The sequence below is a fragment of the Mchenga conophoros genome, linkage group LG3, assembly GCF_057382185.1.
Source record: "Mchenga conophoros isolate Kocher_MC1m ecotype Shallow Benthic linkage group LG3, M_conophoros_male_GT1.1, whole genome shotgun sequence".
Lineage (NCBI taxonomy): Eukaryota > Metazoa > Chordata > Actinopteri > Cichliformes > Cichlidae > Mchenga > Mchenga conophoros.
The window spans coordinates 15,823,367-15,846,470 of NC_140528.1; the positions used below are offsets into that span (position 1 = coordinate 15,823,367).

Genomic DNA, 23,104 nt, shown 5'->3' on the forward strand with positions numbered 1-23,104 from the left:
ATGCTCTGATGCGACCCGAGTGCTCACACTGTGCCTCCATAAAATGAAGCTTATAACAGAAAATCTGTCGCTCGCTCTGTCTTTCACTCACACAGACACACCACCACCATCAACTTTGCTAAATTGCTAATGAAAAACATTGATCAGGCAGCTGTGATTGAGCAGCAATGTAAATCCAACTATTTTCACGGTTGTTGTGGTCGTGATCATTTTGTGATGCCACATCGAAAAGGCTCAGATGAGCTTTCCAAAGTTCTACAAGTTGTGTCTCCATCGCTTGTGTCCAGATCACACGCTGCACAGCCGTGCTGCTCCGTCTTTTTCACCGACGTTTACGTGTTTGCGCGTGAGCAGTGTGAGCGGCTGCGGTGACACCCTGACGAGCGAGAAATGTTTGTTTCCCTCAGAGAAATAAAAAAGGCTGCAAAAGTACAGGAGGAATGGGAAAAGGGAAACACCTGGCTGGAAAAGGTCACCATAACACCTATAAAGCGCACTGCACTGTGTGCCGGCGCACTTTTTCCATAGGCAGCTTCTAGTGGTGGGCACATGAAGAACATGAGGGACGTGAAAGCTCGGGGAACCCTTAACCAATTTCTTGTCCACCAGGCCACGGCAGAAGCAGATATGGTATGTAAACACTGGTTTGTTTTTTAAACCCTCTGGTTAAGGTTAATATGGGCATGTGCAGTGAATATCAGCGCTATGTGGCCAGAAGTGTGATAATATAATTTATTTTGTGTAATAGACAACTGCAAGGATAGATGATTACAACAAATAGATCACTAATACATAAAAGTAATACATAGATGAATAATGATGATGAGTTAAGATGCGTACTCAAGCGGGTTTACAAATGGGAGCAAAAGCTGAAATAATGCCTCTACTGAAGCCAATTGCACTAAATGCACTAAATGTGCACTGTTACAAGAATATTTTTCTTTCTATTGTTTTCTATTAATTTATATAATTTTAAATTAAGCAGGACAGAGTTCTTTTAAAGAAAGATTTACTTTTATTCTCAAAAGTTAAGCACACTGAAAAAAATGCAATAGGGTGGTTGTTGAATTTGCATAGAATTACTTCATATATCCAGCATGACTAATTTAAATTTCACATCTAAACATATTTTTGTCTTTTAATTTTCACATATTCTTTAAGAATATTCATTCTTTTAGAACAAATCATGTTGAAAAGAAACAAGTTAGTCGTGTTTTATCCTCAAGCTCCGCCCCCTGGAAAGGAAAAATCGGCTGCACTGTCCGCCATTTTTGTCTCTCGCTTTGGAAAATCTACTACCATCTGGAGTTTTACACTTGAAGGTAAATAAGATTTTAAAGCTAACACACCAGTGAGAAAGAGTGTAGACCCTTTATATATGTGGACTTTTACTGGGGTGTTGTTATTTTACAGGTATGTGGGCTGTTTATCGAAAACCATGAAAGGCTAATGTAAGGCTCCAGTTAGCTAATGGTAACCGAAATTATGCGATAAGCAAATTAGTAATTAACATATATAATGTGAGTTAATATTGTTTGTATATTCTTTCAGTCTAAATTAACAGACTATTACAAACTTGCATCGGTGTCTGTAGTAAGTGGTGGTACCTGCAGTGTCTTAACCATTAAACAAGCTAATGTAGGGCTGGGATATGACTAGTTTGTTGAAACGTGTCTGCTGCCAATGTGACTGCTCACACATGGTAACATTACCAGCACATAGCCACAGCCGCTATAAACATGCTGAAAGGTCAATCTAGCTTCTGTAGTCAGCAGCTGGAAGACTCAACACAGACCCAAGATTCAGTGTAACGGTTATCTAAATGTTGTGTGTCCTGTTTGTAAGCCCAGAAAAAGAAATTAAATAAAATGACGACCTTGAGCTTCAAGCTAATGTAAGCGTAATGCTATAGCATAAAGCGACTAATGCAATGATGAGGTTGTTAAATTAGTAAAAATACAGTAAATATATCCAACATGAATCATTTATATTTTTGGTCTAAACTGTAGTATCAGGTAAATGTTAAGTGGTAGGAACATCCATAACCTCAAATAACGGAACATAAACATAATTAAGTCTCACGCCTTTCACTTGTTTTAGAAGGATGTTCAGTCTTTTAAAACCAGTCATATCAAAATAACAGAAAATAGTTATGCTTTCTGTTGAAACTCCCCCCCCCCGGGTGTGTTCTGCGAGGGAAAATTCACTGTGGCGGTCCGCCATTTTTTGTCTTCGCTTCGTTTACGTTTGGTGCTGAGCTTTACTTTGTAGAGGTAAACTGAAAACTACATGTTTGAGAGGACACGAAGAGAACATCCATTAGATGGGGAAGTTTTTCTCATGAATTGCTGTTGTGCAACATAATGTAAAAAACAAGTCATTCCTTAAGTTAACTAACGATAATGCTAGCTTAAGCTGCGAGACAATATTATGTGCATTAGCTTTTTTTCAGTGTGTGCCCAGTCACATTCGCTTGTTTTTTCTCAGTGAATACAGACTAACAAACTTGTGTCCATTTAGTTAACTGGGGCCCGTTCTTCGTACGTCGCTTACTACATCCAAGATCAAATGACACATCCAAGACCAAACCATCGCGCTAACCGTGAGCTTGCTAATCCGGTTCCCCGAACACACCTGCTGTTGACGATTAGTACAGCTGGACGCAGTAATGTGACATCACTGGGTGTCGTAAAAGGGGCTACGCATCGATAGTAGAAACATTGATCGGCAACCCGCTGATTGGTCGGCGAAAATGTCGAAGGGGCGTGCTCGGTATTTTCCGGCAGCAGAGCAAGAACTCATGAGTGAGGGATTTCAGGAGTTTCAGAGTTTAATTAAAACGCAAGAGAACACTGCAAAGGCTGCAAAAGCAAGGAGAGAGGGCTGGCAGAAAGTTGCTGACAAATCAAACTCGTAGGTAATTTAATAATAATAATAATAATGGATTGGGTTTATATAGCGCTTTCCAAGGCACCCAAAGCGCTTTACGATACCACTATTCATTCACTCCCACATTCACACACTGGTGGAAGCAGCTACGGTTGTAGCCAGGCTGCCATATCGCGCCATCGGCCCCTCTGGCCAACACCAGTAGGCGGTAGGGTAGATCTATCATATGACACTATATTGTCCAATATCATATGGCATTATATTATATTATAATATGTTATATTATATCCCCTTTCACATTAGAGCCACAACAGGACCCACAAGAACATGGGAACAAGTAAAAGTGGAATACAGGAGTATTCTGCAGAATGGTAATATTTATCTCTTAGATTGCTTTTCGTCTCTTGGCAAGGTAATACTGGCCTGTAATACTCTGTTAGTTTGTTCATAACAGCAACCAAGAAAAGGGCAGAGGAAAAAAAGACAGGTGGTGGTCCTGCACCCCCTCGTCAACAAGTTGGTTAAGTAAATAATACCCTCACGGGAATATCGATATCTCTCAATGAGCACACTGTCGCGCTGAGCTAAAGGATCCTGTCTATCCCGCAATATACGCTGAATTCTGGGGACTCTCCTTATCAATCTTGCACCTTCCGCAATGGGTTGGTCGCGTATACGGACAGGACATGGCTGCGACAGGCTTCCCAAATCCACCTTCGCTTTTATAGCCGTGGTCTCTCATCTTGATTACACGAAGTAATTTACAATTACTACTCTGAAATATGAATTACATCTGTAATAATCACATACATGTAATAGAATGTTAATAGTACATTTCCCTTTTTTAGGAAATGACCTGTATGTATCTGTGTGACATCAATACAAGGATCAAGTGCTGCATTATCTTTAGTTACATTGATGTTATTTATTTATGGTGAAACAGTGGTGGAATATCGCTGTTGCTTTCGTATAAATGAAGCGGACATACCTGCGTGGCCGCGATCTAATCCTGTTTACATAAAGTAAACCTGCTCCCGAGCAGGTTTACGCTTACGGCTCTGTTGCTATGACAGCAAGTCCCGGATGAGCTTCGGGGAACCGAACGATCCAAGATCACGCGAAATCGTCAACAATCAAATCCAGCTAACTTACTTAGCGAGGTACGAAGAACGGGCCCCTGGTTGTACCTAAAATGTTTTAGTTAAACAGTTAAATAAGCTAGTTTGCCATGGGGTGGGCTCTGTGTGTGTGTTGGTTGGGGGGGGGGGGGGGGGGGGTCTTCACTAAAGTCGGTTTATTTAGGGCATGACACCAAATTGTTTTAACTGATTTATAGAGAGACTGAGAGGAGGGCTTAAAGAGATAAAAATAATGACAATATAAATATGTTAAATTTATTTTTTCTGTATCGATATATGGTGCTTATCCCTGCTGAAGGGCAGATTGGTGTTGCTTCAGAACAATTCTCTAGCGCTGTTACGTAGAGGTGTTACAGTTAAGGTTTTAATAACATTATTTTATTTACTAGTGAAGATTTGCATATGTTATCTCACATTCTGTAAGGTAAATTTTCTGGAAAGGTCAAATTAACTAATTGAACTAAGTATTAATGAAAGACCTTGATGTGTATATGACAATAATAGATGTAGTTTCTGGGTCATTTGGCAGAACTGCAAAATGGCCCAGAAGGAGGCAACTGCTGTGGTTGCAAACAGGCTTTGGGTGGTATGGAAGTAAGGGCAACTATGGAACTGCTCAGCAACATGGGACCCATAGCTAATAAATAGTAATATGACATAAAATAACAACTTTGTGTGGATGTAACCTTGTGAGATTTAACTAAATTAAACCATATCCCACTTTTAAAGAAGGTAGAAGATGATCTGGCTAGATGGAAATGTCTACCCATATCACTCATGGGAAGGGTTGCCGCTATAAAAATGATGGTCTTACCAAAAATAAATTATTTATTCTCAATGATCCCAACTAAACCGCCACAAGATTGGTTCAGATCTCTAGATTCATGTATGTCCAAATTCCTTTGGAAAAATAAACCCCCACGTATAAGCTTAAAAACACTACAAAAGACCAAGGATAAAGGAGGACTAGAACTGCCTAACTTTCAGCACTACTTCTTAGCCAACAGGCTTCAGTTTATCTCAGGATGGCTAAAACACACCCTCTTAGATGAACCTTGGCTAGATGTAGAACAAGCACTCTGCAATAATCTAGAGATCTCAGACCTACCATTTATCAGCTCAAACATCCAACGACATGAATGCTTTAAAAGCATCAACATCAGCTCTTCTCTGACAGCATGGTGGGAGTTTCTAAAATTGACGGCGTCTTCATTAATCCCATGCAAACGTACACCTATCTGGAACAACCCTGACATATTACAAAACAATAATATGATAAACTTTTCAGATTGGAGTGATAAAGGAATCAAATATTTAGAACATATACTAGAAGGAACAGAATTTATTTCATTTGACGGACTAGTTACACAATATGGGATCAACAAGAAAAGATTTTAGAATATCAACAAATTAAATCCATAGTAAAAAAGAAATTTAAACCGGGTCAAGTTGAACTACAAACACCACCAAGTGTGGTTCAATTTCTTACTCTTAAACCCCCCAAATTACTATCCAAAATATACAGAATGCTTTCTAAAACAGATGAATCAATATCACTTCCTATTGCAAAATGGGAAGCGGATTTATCAGTTAACTTAGACCTAAACTTCTGGTCTCAGATTTGCTTAAAAACCTTTCATCTAATTAGAAATCCCAGTCTTCAATTAATTCAATACAAAATATTACATAGAGTGCACTATACAGGTCATCGGATGTTCAAGATGGGCTTTACGTCTACCAACAACTGCTCACACTGCCAAACCAATTCACCGGACAATTATATCCACGCTCTTTGGTTCTGTCCACCAGTTCAGAAGTTTTGGCGCGAGATATGTGAAGACTTATCGAAGTGTCTGAAATGTAACATTCCAACTTCCCCCTTAGTGTGTTTGTTGGGCAGCTTAGATAATGTCACTTCAGAAAAGAATATCGCCCATATGGTTTTCACTGCCCTATGCATAGCCAAGAAAACAGTCCTCATGAACTGGAAAAATAAAAATAATCTTAATTCTAACCAATATAGAAATTATCTATTAGATTACATTAGTCTTGATACAGCCTCTGCCACCACATCAGATCAATTGCTCTGGGCTCCTTTGATCAGCTCCATCACCTAGTGGGGGTGGGGGGTCATAGTTTGGTCCCGCCTTCACTGTTGTGATTGGTGTGGGGGTAGGGACAGGCTTAGGGCATCGGGGGGTTCCCCGGAGGCATCTTCCTTGGGGGGCTCAACCCGGGGTAGCGGTCATGTCCGGTTAGGGGCTCTGTTGGCTCTCCGGTGACTGTTTCCTCGCGGCTGCGTGCAGCGGGGCTAGGGGAGGGTCTGTGCTGACGGACGTGGGTTACTGACCTGGTAGCCTGGCTGCCCCTGGGTGGGTCCGGGATGGGCGTGAGGTTCTGGGGGCGCTCCGTCTCTGGGCTGGGACCCGGACCGGGCCTCGGGGGCTTGGGTCCTGGTTGGTGTGTTGCCGGGGTTGTGGGCGGGTGGGTGCATGGGGGCCCAGCCCTGGAGCAGGGTGCCGCCGGTGCGTCGAGCCACCTGGGGGGCTCTTCAACTGGTGGGGGAGATTGTCACATCTTGCAGGAGCTTTCCTCTCCTCAGGAGCTGCCTCTGCAGGAGGGGGAGATACAGGAGAGGTGGAGGAAGATCTCAGCCTGGGTGTTTATTGTCTTATGTAGTCTGGAAGATGAGTGGATGGTGGGGTGGGTGCAGTTTTCTCTGTGGTGGGGTTGGGTGGACTGTCCCGGGCTCTGTGGGGCCGGGCGGCGCTGCTGCACTGGGCCCGGTCTGGATGGGCCTGGGCCCACTTTCCCTGGCGGGTCGCGGAGTATGGGGGTGCCTACTGGGGTCAGCGGGGGAGCTGGCCCCAGGGAGGGGTCACTTGCCCCTCCCTTCCTTCCCTCCCCATCTCCAGCTGCCTCCCTCTTCCCGCTCCACCACAACCACCCACACATGCAGGGCCTTGGAGTAGGGGTATGTCACCAGGGTGCAGAGGAGGCTACCCCCCCCTCTGTCCCCTTCTGGCTGCCTCTGCCTCAATTTTATCCCACAACTTAGACATTCACATTACTCACACTCTCATTACACATACATATAGGATCTTGGGGGTGGGCACGATACACGGAGTCCAAAGTACCATCAGGGTGTACACCCCACCCCTGGCATCGTTGCCCACCTCTCAATTTTAAATACACGTAGACATTGAGGGCTAGCAGGAGGGACCATGCGCTTACCTGCTGCTCTCTGGCAGGTAGCTCCAAGCCCTCCTGGGTTTTAAATGCACCTTAGAACACACATGCATCAACATTACAATGAGCGGGTGGAGGGAGGTTCGGAGTCTTCTCTCACCCCCGTTCTCTGCGACCTGCTGGAGCAGGGGGGCTAGGACTAGGAGGAGGAGTAGGCCGTCCGACTGCGGTCTGGAGTGTGGAGCCTTCCTGCTGCTGCGGAGTCGGGGCGGTCTGCCTCCCCCCACCGCAGGGAAAAGGGAAACACCACCTGGGTCTGGGTGCAGTTCCCCCCTCCAGGGGCGGGGGCACCTAGACCCGGTTTGTAGAGTACGCTTGGGGAGTGTGATCGTGTGTACAACGTCTCTTTATGTCTGTCTCCACGTTGGTTGAGTGTGGAGTAAGTGCATATGAGAGCATGAGGGTGGGAATGGATGTTTGTATCTGTGTGTGCCTGTATGTCTGTGTCTATATGTCAGGTTGGGTGTCAGGCGCCACCTCTCTGGGGACATCTCAGGCCCTCCAAGGTTTGGAGGCCTATCTCCCCCTACCACCACTTCCCCTGCCAGTGGCGGACCCCCTCAGACATCGGTGCGTTGGTGGTTCTTTGTGTCCGGGGATGGGCGTCCAGGTACACACCGGCTCACTCTTTGGCGGCCGCTTATCGGGGCCTGGAGCCTGGGGCTCGCTCGGGCCACTTCGGAGGTGGGGTGCCCCCGGCTCGGTCACTCAGGCGCAGCTGGCTGCCGGCGGAGCTCACGGGCGCGTCACTGCAACTCCCCCTGGCTTCTGCTCCGCGGCTGCTGAGTGAGCCCTCATCTGGGACTCTCCTCAGCTCTTTCCGGGACAGTGGCGCAGCTACCCCTCTGTTGGTCTTCCTTGGTCTCTTGTGTTCTGGGGGCCTCTGGATGTCTGGAGTTTTGATCTCCTCCACACCTGCTTCACGCCCTGGAGGACGGGGCTGTGGCCCCCCCACACCCTCTAGCAGATTATTACATGAAGGAACCTTTTAAAAAAACAAAAAACAAGCGCGTCCATGCTCACAGGTGTACACACGGGTGATCACACCCACAAACTACACCCTTTTTGGCTCCTACCTCAAAGCACACTGTGTTCTGTTGATCTTATGTGCTGCACAATAATGTTTAACATTTAGTATTTACTGTCATATTCCCATATATCATTGTGATGTTGTTTATTCTATTACTCTTGTTCTCTTCTGCTTGCTTTCTTTTTTCTTTCTCAGCAGGTGATCCAGGTGATTGATATATGCATTTTTTTTTCTCTGCCCGTTCTGTTGGTTTTTGTCTTTTGCCCTTCTCCCCCGTCCCTCTTCTCAGCTGTTTCTCTTTCCCTCTTTCTTTCTCCCCTTTGTGGAGCAGGGAAATTATTTTACTGCTATTGTTAAATAATCATCATTACCATTGCATTAATAATAGAATCTGCAGCATTAATATTGTATTCAGAGGTTTAAACAGTGTGTGTGTTTTAGAAAGAATAAGTTGCAGGCTGACAGGAAGTTGCAGAGAGTTTGCAGAAGGGAAAGCAGAAGTGAAAGCAGAGTCTAAGTTATTCTGAGCAGGTTAGACGAGGCTATTTGAATTACTAGGTTATTCAAATTGTCTGTTATACTTTTATATTCTTTTATTAAGCTCTTAGTAGAGGTTCTTGATTAAAACATTTATTCAACATAGTACATATAGTTTCAGTTAGGTTATTACACATAAGGATGAGCCTCTGGTCTGGTAAAAGGTCAGAAGTGCAACGGGTGAGATGAGAGGGCATGTAAGGTCAACACATACACACACACACATTAGTAGACTCATTTATAGGTGAGAAGTTGGTCATGTTTGTCTCTGGAAAGAGGAACAGCGTCTGGCAGGATGTGGGGCTCGTGTTCCAGACGAGACGAAGACAACGTTCTTTTAAACTGTGTTAAAAGTCATTGTGGTTTTGATATTGACGTATGTGTATATATCCTGTCTGTGACGCATGAAGGGGCGTCAGTAAATCAAGCCCTGACGGTATAAAATCTGTGTATGCTTTGAGGAAGTCGAAGACCACTTGCTGTCTGCGCACAGAGTGTTCTTCCCACACGTGTGTATTCATTAAAAATCATTGTTTGACCAAGAGCTTCTGGACCAAGGGTGGTTTGTACTCTCCTTCCTCAATTTTGAACCTTAACATTTGGGGGCTTCGTCCGGTAATTGAGGAGGGAGAATTGGAGGTGTAGATGGAGAAATTCGTGGTCTGAGGTGGTCTGATGGGCAGACATGAATTCCAGTGGTCGAAGTGAGTGGGCATAAGCCGGCTTATCCAAAGGTAAGGCACTACCTGTTGAATTATTTCCAAAGTGTGCCAAATTGGATATGATAAAATTTAAGTCTACTCACTGAAATTACTGGTGGATGTCTGTTTTGATTTTGATGAAAAATCTCATGAGTTAAAGCAGTTAGAGTCTGCTAAAGCAGTTAGTCTGCCAAGAAGAAATGAAAGCAGTTAGAGTCTGCTAAAGCAGTTAGAGTCTGCTAGGAAAAGTTTAAATACTGGGTTGAAGTCCCAAAGAAATTGAGTTAGAGTCTCAAGTAGTTTGGTAGGGAATTTGGTCATTTTGTGGGTTAAAGTCCCGGTTGGTCATTAGGTCAGACCTTTGTTGGTCATTTTGTGGGTTAGAGTCCCCATTGTCCATCAGGGTCGATCTGCCTCAGTCATACACTTGTTTTGGGTGTTGATTGTTGTTTCAAAGTATTATAAATTATTCTAGAACGGCAGTTAGAGTCTGCTAGGAAGCGCAGTGCTCAGAGGTAACGCTTGCCAATGCCAAGGACGCTTAGGCATTGTCCTCGAAGAGGGATAGTCAGTTGGTCACTGTGGAGCTTGGGGCACTCCAGAATAACTAGGAGTTAGAGTCTCCTTACCGTTTGGAACGGTAGTCTGCGCTTTTTTGGTCAGAAGAAGTTGGACTTCGGGCGTGTAACTTTAACTTAAAACTTCAGGGTAAGCCTTGGCTGTGTAATGCCAAAAATAGAGCTTCAGGCAAAGTTTGGGTTGGTTAACGCTTATAAATTTATTAAGGAAATAGAAATCGGGCCACGGTCCGGGACCGAGACTGGTTAATTGGTCGCAAAAAACTCAGGGAGTTTATCCGCTGGGCGGTTATTTTAAATTTGTCGAAATTGTGTAGGCGCTAAAGCTGACAGATCTGACAGTGGTTGTAAATATAAGATGTCTTTGTAATATAAAATAAGAGATCTCTGTGTGAAAGGAGTCTGAGGCAATGCTGGAGCTATTTTTAGACGGAGTGTGTGTGAGTGTGAAAATGCAAATGAGTAAGCAGTGAACTGTTTAAACCACAGTTGGTTTCACAAATACTGCTGCAAACATTGTTGAGTGTGTTTAAGATGCCATTTATGTTTATTAGAGGACTATAAATAAAGTTTTGAGTTGCCGTAGTGGATGTATAGTAATTGACTGAGTTTGGATGTAGATATATAAATATATTGAGTGCACTGTATATACTTAAGACTAACACATTACTTTCAGTAGTAACTTTTCTCCAGCATTAGTTGCTGGTGTGGTTTATTTTTTCAATTTCTTGTGTGTGCGGTGAGAATTAATGGAGGTTTCAATTTTTCGTTTGTTTGTTTTTGACTTGCTCTTTCTGATTATGACAAGCATGTCTAAAATACTCTTAGGAAAGTGTGTTTTGAGTTACATTCCTCAACTCTGGTCACAGTTTAAGTGTGAATGCGGTGACTAGAAGGTTTTGAATGAGGAATAAAGGTGTGAGAGGTATTTCTTTGGTAATGTAAAGTAGGATGTTTTAAAGTTTGAAAGTGTTTTTAATTTGAGAGAGGCATGAGTGATGTTATAAGAGTTTGAGTTTCTTTTTCTTTCAGTTCAAGAACGCATAAGTACATACACTTGGTACACCCGTTTACTCTTTGACTTTATTAAAACAGACGGTGTATTTGAGTCTGAATTTCAGTAATTGTATGTTGATATGGTAATTTAGTTTATGTTAGGTGAAGGAGATGTCCATCTCTGCGTCTTGCAGGATTGAAAGTGAGCACGTTGAAGGTTGTGATGTGAATGCTGTGAGTACTCGATTTGAATGATTCTGTGTGATTTGAACAAAATAATAAATAACTAATAATAATAACTCATAGGCGAGTGTGTGAACAGAGGAAGTCTGCAGAGTGTGTGTGCGTGAAATAAGGGTGTATTGTTTTTACATCAAGATTTAGTAGAACCAAAGTAGAACGTCACAAACAAACAGATAAAAAAGTAAAATAAAGAGAGAAAATAACTGACAATTACATTAATGAATAGAAAACACACATACACAAATCGTTACATGTGAAATTATTTTTGGAAAGAATCAGAAGTGAGATAGTTTAATATAAGATGCAATGAAGGAAGCAGCTTAAACTCCTTTAATTTCCAGAGCCAGTGTCTCCCCTCCCCTCATAGCACCCGTGCCCACTTGGTCCCCGTATCAGGCGAGTATGGAAGGCTGGATAGCCCATGACGGGTAAGATCCCACCTCGAAACCCTGGGACAACCTAAGGCAGGCACAGTCACGATTACTCGGCCTCACTCAGTCCCTGTGAGCTCAGACTCACTGGTGAGATGAAGTGAAGAAGACGGGACCTCAAGGGTAAAGCCGCTGGGCTAAGGCGGAGGGGGTAAGTGGCAAGTGGAGCCCTAACTTCTGGCTGAGGACAAGGAATGCTGTTATTTAAGGGGAAATCAAAATGAGGGTTAGTAAATTTGGGAAAGAAACTGACGGCTTAAGTGGAGAATTATGAAGGAGTCTGACACACTGCAAAAGCAACATACACAAACAGAAAATGCATTAACCTTATAAAGACAAGACAAGCTCATGATGATTATTTGTATAGATACTGATTAAACCTGGCTTAGAACACAAAGATACGCAATGAAGATCAGCTTGCTACTTGTATGAGTGGTAGAATGGTGTGAATGGTTAATGAAATACACTTGAGTTTGAAGCTGAGGAATAACTCAAAGAAGTTATATGACGAAGGGAGTGAGTTATGAAAACAAACGGTGATTAAAGTAGTTTTAAAAGAGTGACTTAGGAGTGCTCTCTCGTACTGAGTGATCAAGTAGTGATCACTGTAGAAAGAAATAAAATGATTTAATGAGTTGGTAATGTTTAAACATATGTTTCTGTTGTTACAGCAACTCATTGAGAGATGACTCAGTATGCAAATTAGCTGGAGTGAGTGATGACGAAGGAACTTCCTGTGTGTGTGTGTGTGACTGAGGAAGTGACTTTCAGAAGAGGAAGCATGGCAGACAAGAGAAGTACAGATTTGGGTAGGAAATAGTTTATAGTTTAGTGATTATATGTTGTCGTAAGGGGGTTTTATGCTGAATTTAAGTATGTTAAAGGGGGTGATTTTTGTGTGCAAATTGTGTGGTTTTAATGAGACTTTCGGTGTATTGAGGAGGTGAAATTATGTGGTGGCAAGACTTGTGTGTTTAAGGTTGTTGAGGTTGTTGTGGTGATGGGTTGATTCTGTCAGTTAGGTTTGGGTTGTTGTTTTTGTTTTTAATAGAGGGAGTTTTAGGAAACATCGACATGTCTAAAATTGGGCCCATTATTTTGTAACAGTGCACTTAAAGAAAACCTGTCAGGTGATTTTGTTTTGTGTTTTCATGAGCAAATAATCAGCTCTATTTTTTCTCATTTTTGTTTTAAGCAGGTCTGCAACAGTGAATAACGGCGCTGAAAATTCTCGGGAAGAGCAAATATAAGGGGGCTTTCCAGATTACAATTGGCTGAGGAGAAAGCTACCTGGGGACTATTCAGGTCGTAAGTCCCTGTAAAAAGGATTTTATGCGAGTCAATCCAGTCCAAAAGCATAAAGAAATATTTTCCTGTGGAAAATAAAAAATGACTGAGCTCATTTTGCTGAGGGTGGAGAATCTGATCACTTGCTCCATTATTAGCAATATATGGTGTGACTGCATGTGAATGTGTGGCTGGATGACGGTGGATGAATAAATGTGGACAAACAATTGGCTTTTACCAGAGAAAATTTCTGTTTTATTGAGTGGGGTTAGATTATGGGATTATAGTATATGGTTGGGAGAATGCCAAATGTTAAAGGGGAATCATTTTCTTAATTGGAGGAACACATGACTGATAATTGTTCTGTTTTAAGTTTATTTGTAAGACACAGATTGGATCATGAGTGGGGAAAACTGAGCATTTTAAGTTTTGTATAGTATTGTGACACATTTCATGTGTCAAAATAAAGGGGGAATTTAGGGTTTAATAATTGTTTAATAATTTAGGATCATTTTAGGACTTTTTGGGGTTTTTGGTCATTTGGGTATGGTAAAACTGAAACAGTTATTTTTATGTTAAGGTTAAAGGATTAAAGAACTGAATCCTGTTTAGAAGATACAATACCAGGGTTTTAAAGCTGTGTACAAATCTTAGAGGGAAATTGTGGGACACGTTGACAAAAAGATATCCTTTGGGGAAAATTAGTGAGGGTTGAAGGAGGAGAACAGGTTGGATTTCTTTTGATTTCTAGAAGAAGTGGTTATAATGTAGGCTTACACATACAGATATTACATAGATTTATTTTTAGGATAAAGGGGAGAGTTTATAAATAGAAATGATTTTTATACATATTGCAATTTTTGATATGAGTTATTGAACTTATTGAAGGATTGCACGCGCTTACAGACACAGAGTCCAGAAACACACATGACAGTATAGATTCCAGGCAAAAGGCCTCAAATTCATTTAGCTTTTAACTGAACTTAAAGAAGGACCAAAGAGGAAGGAAAGCATATATTTTGGTTAAATCTGATAAACTAGAATTAGAAGGTATTGTTACATTAAAATGAGCAAAATGAAATAAAAAGGCTATACCAAAATGGGTTATAACATAGGAAATGTGAGGTTAAAATGAAGTTAGTGTTAACACACAGGAGTTGTTTCTCTTATATGCTTAAACTTAATTGATTAAAGTGGTTGTTTTCTTTTGGAGCTTGTAGTAGAATATATAAGAATATATAAATACAGGTCAATAAGTTAAGAACATAATTAGGATCAGGCTTTTGATTACAGAAGTCCCAAATATGATAAGTTAGGGAGGTGCAGGAAAGGTGTTTTGTTTCCTTTGCAGAAGATCTCGGTGACCGCAGGGGGGTGAGGATCCTGGAGGTCCGAGGCCTGATGGACCACAAGAGAGGGACCAAGGAAACCTAAGCTTACACATGGAGTGTTCTCGAATGGGAGCGGGTGTTTATTTCTGGACCAATTAGATGACATGAGGTTGTCTGATTTGCTGAGCGAGGACACAATGTATTGCGACCTCTGGTGTTCCAGAGGTCGAGAGAGGGAGTGTGGAGCAGGGAAATTATTTTACTGCTATTGTTAAATAATCATCATTACCATTGCATTAATAATAGAATCTGCAGCATTAATATTGTATTCAGAGGTTTAAACAGTGTGTGTGTTTTAGAAAGAATAAGTTGCAGGCTGACAGGAAGTTGCAGAGAGTTTGCAGAAGGGAAAGCAGAAGTGAAAGCAGAGTCTAAGTTATTCTGAGCAGGTTAGACGAGGCTATTTGAATTACTAGGTTATTCAAATTGTCTGTTATACTTTTATATTCTTTTATTAAGCTCTTAGTAGAGGTTCTTGATTAAAACATTTATTCAACATAGTACATATAGTTTCAGTTAGGTTATTACACATAAGGATGAGCCTCTGGTCTGGTAAAAGGTCAGAAGTGCAACGGGTGAGATGAGAGGGCATGTAAGGTCAACACATACACACACACACATTAGTAGACTCATTTATAGGTGAGAAGTTGGTCATGTTTGTCTCTGGAAAGAGGAACAGCGTCTGGCAGGATGTGGGGCTCGTGTTCCAGACGAGACGAAGACAACGTTCTTTTAAACTGTGTTAAAAGTCATTGTGGTTTTGATATTGACGTATGTGTATATATCCTGTCTGTGACGCATGAAGGGGCGTCAGTAAATCAAGCCCTGACGGTATAAAATCTGTGTATGCTTTGAGGAAGTCGAAGACCACTTGCTGTCTGCGCACAGAGTGTTCTTCCCACACGTGTGTATTCATTAAAAATCATTGTTTGACCAAGAGCTTCTGGACCAAGGGTGGTTTGTACTCTCCTTCCTCAATTTTGAACCTTAACACCTTCTTTCCCCCAGTCAAGTCTGTCCCGTATTCAGTAAGTGAAAATAAAATAAACAATAAAAGGTGAATCAAATGGACCATTACGGCAAGGCTGGGATGGTCAGTTTGGTAAAGTAAATCCGTTGGGCATCTTTCTTTGCCTTTAGACAACAATTCTGATGGCAAAAGAGCCAAACGGGACAGGCCAAAAAAAACAACAAAAAAAAAAACAAAAAAAACATGGGACCCATAGCTAATAAATAGTAATATGACATAAAATAACAACTTTGTGTGGATGTAACCTTGTGAGATTTGAGATTTTGGCAGCATTTTTATGTGACAACTTCTCTTTTTAGATAAATGCAGAGTTTAAGCGCATTACCACCATGCCACTGCAGTCCAGATTACTCTCGCAGATAGATGTGCTATCTGACAAACTAATAAAGGTCTTGAAAAGTCGAGAAGGACAAATAGGAAGAAGACTTCAGAACATTCTGGAGCCCACGGCCCAGGTAAGAAAAAAATTAATTTGTGTATACACTTTAGGGAAAATAATAATTTTAACAAAAGGCTGCTTGTCACTCTATGCCAGGAGTATGTTGAAAATCACCTGGGATTTTCACAATTTACCATGGGTGCATTTATTTTTCTTTTTTTTTCTTTTACCTGCATTAGAACTATGTGTGGAGTTCATAGTTGAACACCTCTCTATGCTCTGACAGTATTCTGCTTCTTTGCATGGAGATTTCACTTCATGCATTACCTTTTTAAGCATTCTGAGGACTCAAATCACATGCTGTAATGAATCCGTTTTTTGTTCACCTAATGTGTTAATGTTAACATTTTTTGGAATAGTGACACAGATTAAAATAAGATTTGGTATAATGTTCTTTGACCAGTGTTCTGTTTAATTAAATTTTGGAATTCTGCATTTTCTAGGCCACAGATGAAGCCATTATCCAACGATCTAATAAGGAAACAACCATGGGAATTTACATCAAAAAGTCAAGAGATGGCAATGGCAGCCTTGAGGACATCAGGATAGTCCTTGAAGGCCAGAGAGTCTGGCAGGATTTGGATAACTATACCCTAGCAGCTGCAATGCTGTTTGGACTAATGTACACTTTGAACCTCACCTACCCACTGGAAAAGTATACCTTTGAGATATTATAGAAACTGGTTATGGAGCTCAAAAGGAACAGCCTTTCAAAGAAGGCCCAGGTTTTCAGGACCAGACTGTACGATTGAACAGTTTTCCAGTTATGATGTGGGAACAACATGTTTACCTCTTCGAATATGTACCATCCTTTCTTTTAAGCCAGCACTGGTAAAGTTTCAGGACATAGTGAAACTTATTTTTCTGGCACTTTTCAACTTGGGGCCTTTATTACTGCAGTTTTCACTTTTCAAGCCATGGCTCTTTTAAAAAAAAAAAATTCAAACTTTGAATGTCCATTTTTCTCAATGGAAATGGTGCCTTCTATTGTTTTCTATTAATTTATATAATTTTAAATTAAGCAGGACAGAGTTCTTTTAAAGAAAGATTTACTTTTATTCTCAAAAGTTAAGCATGACAGGCTTCTGTTTAAGAAAGAGACCTGTTTTACTGTGTTAATGTTGTCATTTTGAGCTAAAAATAAATGGCCAAATGATCATTTGTTTCCCATGTGTTCATATCACAAAGAATATGCATCTACTTAAATCAAATTCAAGTCAAATGGTTAAAAAATAATTTCACACACAAAAAAAAAAGAGCTAAAAAATTCACCACACTGGGAAGGGTGAAGACAACTGGGTTGCCCGGCCCTGGCCACGAGGTGCCCCTTATTTATTTCTCAGGGAGTTGGCAACCCTATGTCTTCATGATCGAAATAACTTGAACACAAACACAAACAAACAAAGAGGAAGACCGAACCGGAAGGAAAAGACTACAAGTCCCAGCATCCTCTGTGTTTAGGGAGGAGAAGTGAAAGTGAAAGTATTGAGCCTCCGTTGAGAGGAGAAGGAGGAGGAAGGTGGAGCTGAGGCAGGTGAGCAAAGGCATAGATTTTGCATGGACGGGAGGGACGTGTCCCCACCAATAATTTGATCTCTTCGAGAAAAGAAAAACAAACCCGATAGAAAGAAAGAAAAAAACAATCTGTCAACGTCTCGTTCACCCAGCGGTGCAGAAAGAGTTAAATTACGTTCTCTACTGCAGTCCTACGTCATGTGACAAATATGGCCAATGTGATTGGCTGTGCCTTTCAGGGAGCTCTGTTTAGTAGTGATGTGCGATACCACTGATTTCCTTTCCGATCCGATACCAAGTAAAATTCAGGGTGGTATCTGGTGATACTGATCCGATACAGATACTCTGTACAAAAACTTAATGTTTCATTGCATTTCATAATACAATATACACAGCAAATCCAGCATGTCCAAATTAACACTGTCGGATTTGATTTCAACACTATTAAAGTGTCTATATGGGTCCACACCAGAGAGTGTTAATTTAACTCTTTTTGGAGAGTTGGTACATTAACTCTGATTTAGTGTTAAACACCAAATCTGTCTGGAGTTGATAATTTAACACTTAGTGTTAAGAGTTTATATATTAACTCTCAAAGAGTATTTTAGTTTAACTACTTAAGAGTTATCTTCTAATTCATTCTAAAAAGCGGGAATTTTACTGTTCTGAACTTCTAGAAATTTCTTTTGGAAATAAACATTTACTAAAAAGATGCAATGGTTTTTGAAAAACATTTATTCTGAACTGTGCACCACAATTTCAAAACATTTTCTGAAAGATGTAACAGTGTACATGTTCTCACTTTCATTAGAATTGTGTTTATCAAAAGGTCTGACATGGTAAATGCAAATAACAGCATTCTCATCACTTATTTCTTCAATACAATATGCATGTCCTTCATTCATCCCTTTGTGGAACTTCAACGCACTTCTGCTCTCCCCCATAATCCATCTTCACAAGCATATCCTGTGCGGAGATTGAATAAAAATTAGTTGACACTAATTAATGGCACAAATAATCCAGTAATCAATTGCAGCACAGTAAAAAAAAAAAAAGGAATCCTCTTTGAGCCATTACTTGTGTAAAGTATTTTCCCAAAAGACAAGGACACAGGCAACAGGTAATACTGAACTAAATGTAAAACCTCAACCTTTTTCATTTTTACCTAAACCGTGTGCATAAAACTGGAGGGATCTAAATGCTAACGTAGAATCCAGTCAGGACGTCAGCTACTGCTGTTTGCTCGTTTGTTTTTGTTTTTATGGGCGATCGTTTTCAGGCTTCAAGTAGCACCATTATACCAACGTTTCACATTCTAGACATTGTTTTAGGTGTATTTGACCATAAGTTTGACTGAAAATTCACATGCAAGCTTTTTTTCAAGGCTGTGGTATTTGCCGCAAACAATACCTTTCAGCTAGCTAAAACAGAATGTTATGCTATCACCGAGCAACATGGCTAATGCCTTTCACACAGCTTCGTCTCAACTCCAAAGAGCCACAGAAGTAAAAGCTAATAGAAATAATTGAAACAATCTTTGAAAGAATGACTTACCAAGCATGGCAAACAACTCAAATATGTAGAGCAAAATGTTCTGAAACGGCTTCACTTCAGCTTCGATTGGAGCCGTGCTGGGGGCGGAGTCTGTGAATTTACTCTGTTGGTGTCATAGCCCCTCTAGGAGTTCAGAGTTAAGAGGTCAAGAGTTAATGTTTCCATTGTAACACCTCCAGATTTGACATAGAAACACTCATTTTTAACACTCGATTTTAACTACTATCATTTTACACCTCAGAGTTACATTAAAAGAATGTGACTCTGCTTAGAGTAAAATTAACTCTACTTTTGCAAGAAGACTATTAACACCAAAAAATTTAACACTTTTGAATTTGCTGTGTATAATTGTATTATGTAATTGTAATAATAACATAACCATATTGCTTCATAATGATTAGAGGATATCAGACAACTTGTTTTTATTGCTTAATAATGCAGAATAATCATATAGAAATAAAAAAAAACTGACGTTGTGCGCTATTTGAGCATGTTGCCTGCCTGCAGCACTAAAGGACTCTGCGAGAGACGGCTGTCTCGCTCTAGCAGCACCTGTCCCTGTCCTCCTCTTCAGTTCACCTCAACATAAGCTTATCATATTCTGTGATGTGATTTACTCCGAGGTGTTTGACGAGGTCAGTGGTGTTGCCACAACACCTCACTGTCTTGCCACATATATCACAAACCGCGTCTGGGCTGTTTGTGGAGGTAAAACGCGTCCACACATGACTCTGTTTGCGCTCTGCCATTGTTGTGAGTGTGCACGCAATGGGCTGCGACACATTTATACAGCCGTATTTCGCATATGACTATGAAAGGCATAAGAGGAAGTAGTTCCTTCCAAATTAGACGATCTGAATGATATAGTTTCTTTCCACTGCGTTCATTTTAATGGAAAAACTACAAATTTACCCCAGAGTACTAAAATATCGATATTATAATATGAGAATCAATTCTAGAACATAAATTGCTGGTATCGGAAGAATCGATATTTCAGTATCGATCCGCACAGTTTTAGCAGCGGCAAGCCTGCGCTGCTAGCTAGCCTGCAAGGAGGAGAGGTGGGTGGCAGCAAAAAGGAAGAACCTGGATATAAGAAAGTGTTTTTCAAAGAAACCTGTAAGTTACTTAAAGTCAAGCTCACTCATAAAATGTGTCCATCACAATAACATTACAGGCTATGCTAGGCTTTGGCCCACATGGTAAATGGCCTGTATTTATATAGCGCTTTACTAGTCCCTAAGGACCCCAAAGCACTTTACATATCCAGTCATCCACCCATTCACACACACATTCACACACTGGTGATGGCAAGCTACATTGTAGCCACAGCCGCCCTGGGGCGCACTGACAGAGGCGAGGCTGCCGGACACTGGCGCCACCGGGCCCTCTGACCACCACCAGTAGGCAACGGGTGAAGTGTCTTGCCCAAGGACACAACGACCAAGACTGTCCGAGCCGGGGCTCGAACCGGCAACCTTCCGATTACAAGGCGAACTCCCAACTCTTGAGCCACGATAGCCATTCATTAGACATCAGTCTAAAATTGTATGTAACCATGAATAACGTGTTTTGGAAACTAACTGCACAACAGGCAGCACTATTTGTTCTCTCAGTCTCTGAGCAGCACTTCTAATTTTGATTGAAACTGTCAGAGAAAACGGCAGCGTCGAGCGAGCCAGGATATTAGTTTACAGAGGCTGTTAAAATTATATGTCTGACGTTAAAATGCTGGTGACACAATAATTTCATCCTAATGGCACTGATATATTCATAGGGTTCATTTTTGAGACAAAATATAACGAGGTAGTCATGATTTTGCAAATAAATAAAAATAAAACCTTGTAGTGCAGTTTGCACAAATTGTTTTAAAAATGCACTCACCCTACAAACATTACTGATGAGTCAAGATCTGCACAAAGTGACAGAAACACTGAAGCAGCTCCACATTTTATTCTTATTGTCGTGTATGTCCTATTTGTCAGGTGACAGAAGAACCAACACAAAGCTCAGAGAGTAATGGTGACACAAGATCACAGGTGAAAATAAAAAACTTAAAATAACCCGGTTGCACAAATATGCACACCCTTAAACTAATACTTTGTTGCAGCACCTTTGCCTTTTATCACTCTAATCAGTCTTTTTGGGTAGGAACCTATTAGCATGGCACATCTTGATGTGGAAATATTTGCTCACTCTTCTTTGCAAAATTCACATATAAAACTATGAATTGTAATTTTAAATGGTTTAAAAGCAGGTAGAATAGCATATGTAGGCAGGTATACTTCTCCTTTTTTATCAAGAAGCAAAGACAAAAAGGGGAACAAAAGAAACAGGGCAGGGTTCAGTGGTTGAATCATCCGTCCCCACCAATGCCAAAACCAAATCTACGCCTTTGCAGGTGAGTGTTAACATGAATATGTTTCTTCTTATGACATAAAATAATTCCACGCTGTTCGTGTCTGTGGGTGAAATGTGAGGCCGGTCGGCTCCTCTGAGTGCTGGTTTCCTGTAAGTAGAGAGGAAGTGAGTTTAGCTGAGCCTCCGTTTAGTGTGAGAGAGCAGGAGGAGAGTGAGAGCTGTGCTGAGGCAGGGTGAGTGTTAACACCACTCTGACATTACTGTGTCTCTGTGGCGGGAACAACAGGCTCCGTCAGTGGAGGCAAAAATAATCAGACTTTGGTTTTTCAAAGGAAACAACTTTATGTCGGAAGTTCCCGCACGCTCATTGGATAACGATGTGTCAATCTCGAGCTATTAGCCAATGAGCGTGCGGATTCACAGAATGCCCCGCCTTTATCACGGGACTTTAAAAGCTACAATGGCGACAGAAACTCCGTGAGTGGAGTTCAGGGTGACGTTATGAAACTGTGACGTTTGAGCCACTTCCTGTTCTCAGTCCCAGCGTCCTGATCACCGAGGTTTCTGTTGCTCTGATATCTGATATTGATTATATTGGTAAACAGGCTGTAGCATAAACATCAAACACAGCTGAAGCAGTTTTTGGATGGTTGGCTTCAAATGATCCGTCGGTTTGAAAAGTAAAAACAATTTAAAATAGGTGAAGCTGATGCAGGGTGAGTGTTAACACCAGGACTTTAGAGGGAAGAAGAGTCACAGCATGTTGTTGACGCGTTGTTGTTCAATCGGGGGAGGCTCTCCGTTGAGGAGAAAAGCTTGAATTTGTTTGTATACGGATTATCCATTGTTTATTATTGCTCACCACAAACAACTATCTGATTGAATAGTTTTCTTATCAGATAGAGAAATAAAATGCGTCGCAAAATGTAAAAGCAAAATTTCCCCGCCTGGGCTGCCTTGCGCCTGATTGTTCTGTAAATAGTTTGAAATGGTTACATAAAAAGCGTCTGAGCCTTGGCTGCATTTTTAGGTAAATATAACTTTGTTGTCTGCAAAACTTTTGTGTATTTTAAAAAATGTACAATTTCTGTTTGCATTTCAAGTTATGAAAATGATTTGTTTAACATGCTTGTGGTTTTTACAGTCAAAAATATCACTTTCTACTCGTATTTTAAATTTTGTCTGAATTTAGATAAATTCTGCTGATACATTTTGTCAAAATGAGAAAATAACAGATTGGCAAGATAAACAGTTTTTAAATGTGAAATACAGAGGCCACATCAAAAGTAGTCAAAAACGGCCAATTACACCCTGGACACCAGCTTTCTGGAGTATTTGAAATAACGGTAATATGAGTGGTCCATATGGTCACAAAGAATAGCCACTTGTTTCTGTGCTACCAAAGTTCCCCGGCTTTCATTCAAAATGTGTTTATGGTCAGCACCTGCACATTAAACTACTTAAACATTATAAATGTCTTTTCAAGCTCACACTGAGGCCTGTGGGGCACAATCAGCCACTGAGACAGTTCACACATTTATATGTGTTTGTATATGAATATTTCATACTTTAAGGCTGCCTGTTTATTTAAGGGAGATGAACAAAATACATTGGAATTGTACAAAATAATATCACAGATGACAAATTCAATAGATTTTAAGTAGATGCTTGTGCATTCTTAAAGTCTTATATGTTGAATTGAACTATTTAATCTGTTCAAAGCCTCCCAGTCAG

At 40.9% G+C, this 23,104-nt stretch overlaps 1 protein-coding gene across 1 annotated transcript; it reads left to right on the forward strand.

Moving 5' to 3' along the window:
• The first annotated feature begins 1,068 nt into the window (after window positions 1-1,068).
• LOC146577446 (uncharacterized) lies at window positions 1,069-17,175 on the forward strand. Its single transcript, XM_085267660.1, has 5 exons — window positions 1,069-1,322; window positions 11,730-11,790; window positions 12,465-12,486; window positions 15,801-15,956; window positions 16,384-17,175. The coding sequence occupies exons 1-5, from the start codon at window positions 1,187-1,189 to the stop codon at window positions 16,615-16,617; spliced, it is 609 nt and encodes a 202-aa protein (XP_085123786.1). The 5' UTR covers window positions 1,069-1,186; the 3' UTR covers window positions 16,618-17,175.
• Window positions 17,176-23,104: the final 5,929 nt, after the last annotated feature.

Bases quoted from the DNA above. Each gene is read 5' to 3' on its own strand.
- LOC146577446 (XM_085267660.1), top strand. From the start codon at position 1,187: ATGTTGAAAAGAAACAAGTTAGTCGTGTTTTATCCTCAAGCTCCGCCC. The intron at 1,323-11,729 runs GTAAATAAGATT...CTCCCCTCATAG, and splicing joins CTGGAGTTTTACACTTGAAG to CACCCGTGCCCACTTGGTCC. The intron at 15,957-16,383 runs GTAAGAAAAAAA...TGCATTTTCTAG, and splicing joins TTCTGGAGCCCACGGCCCAG to GCCACAGATGAAGCCATTAT.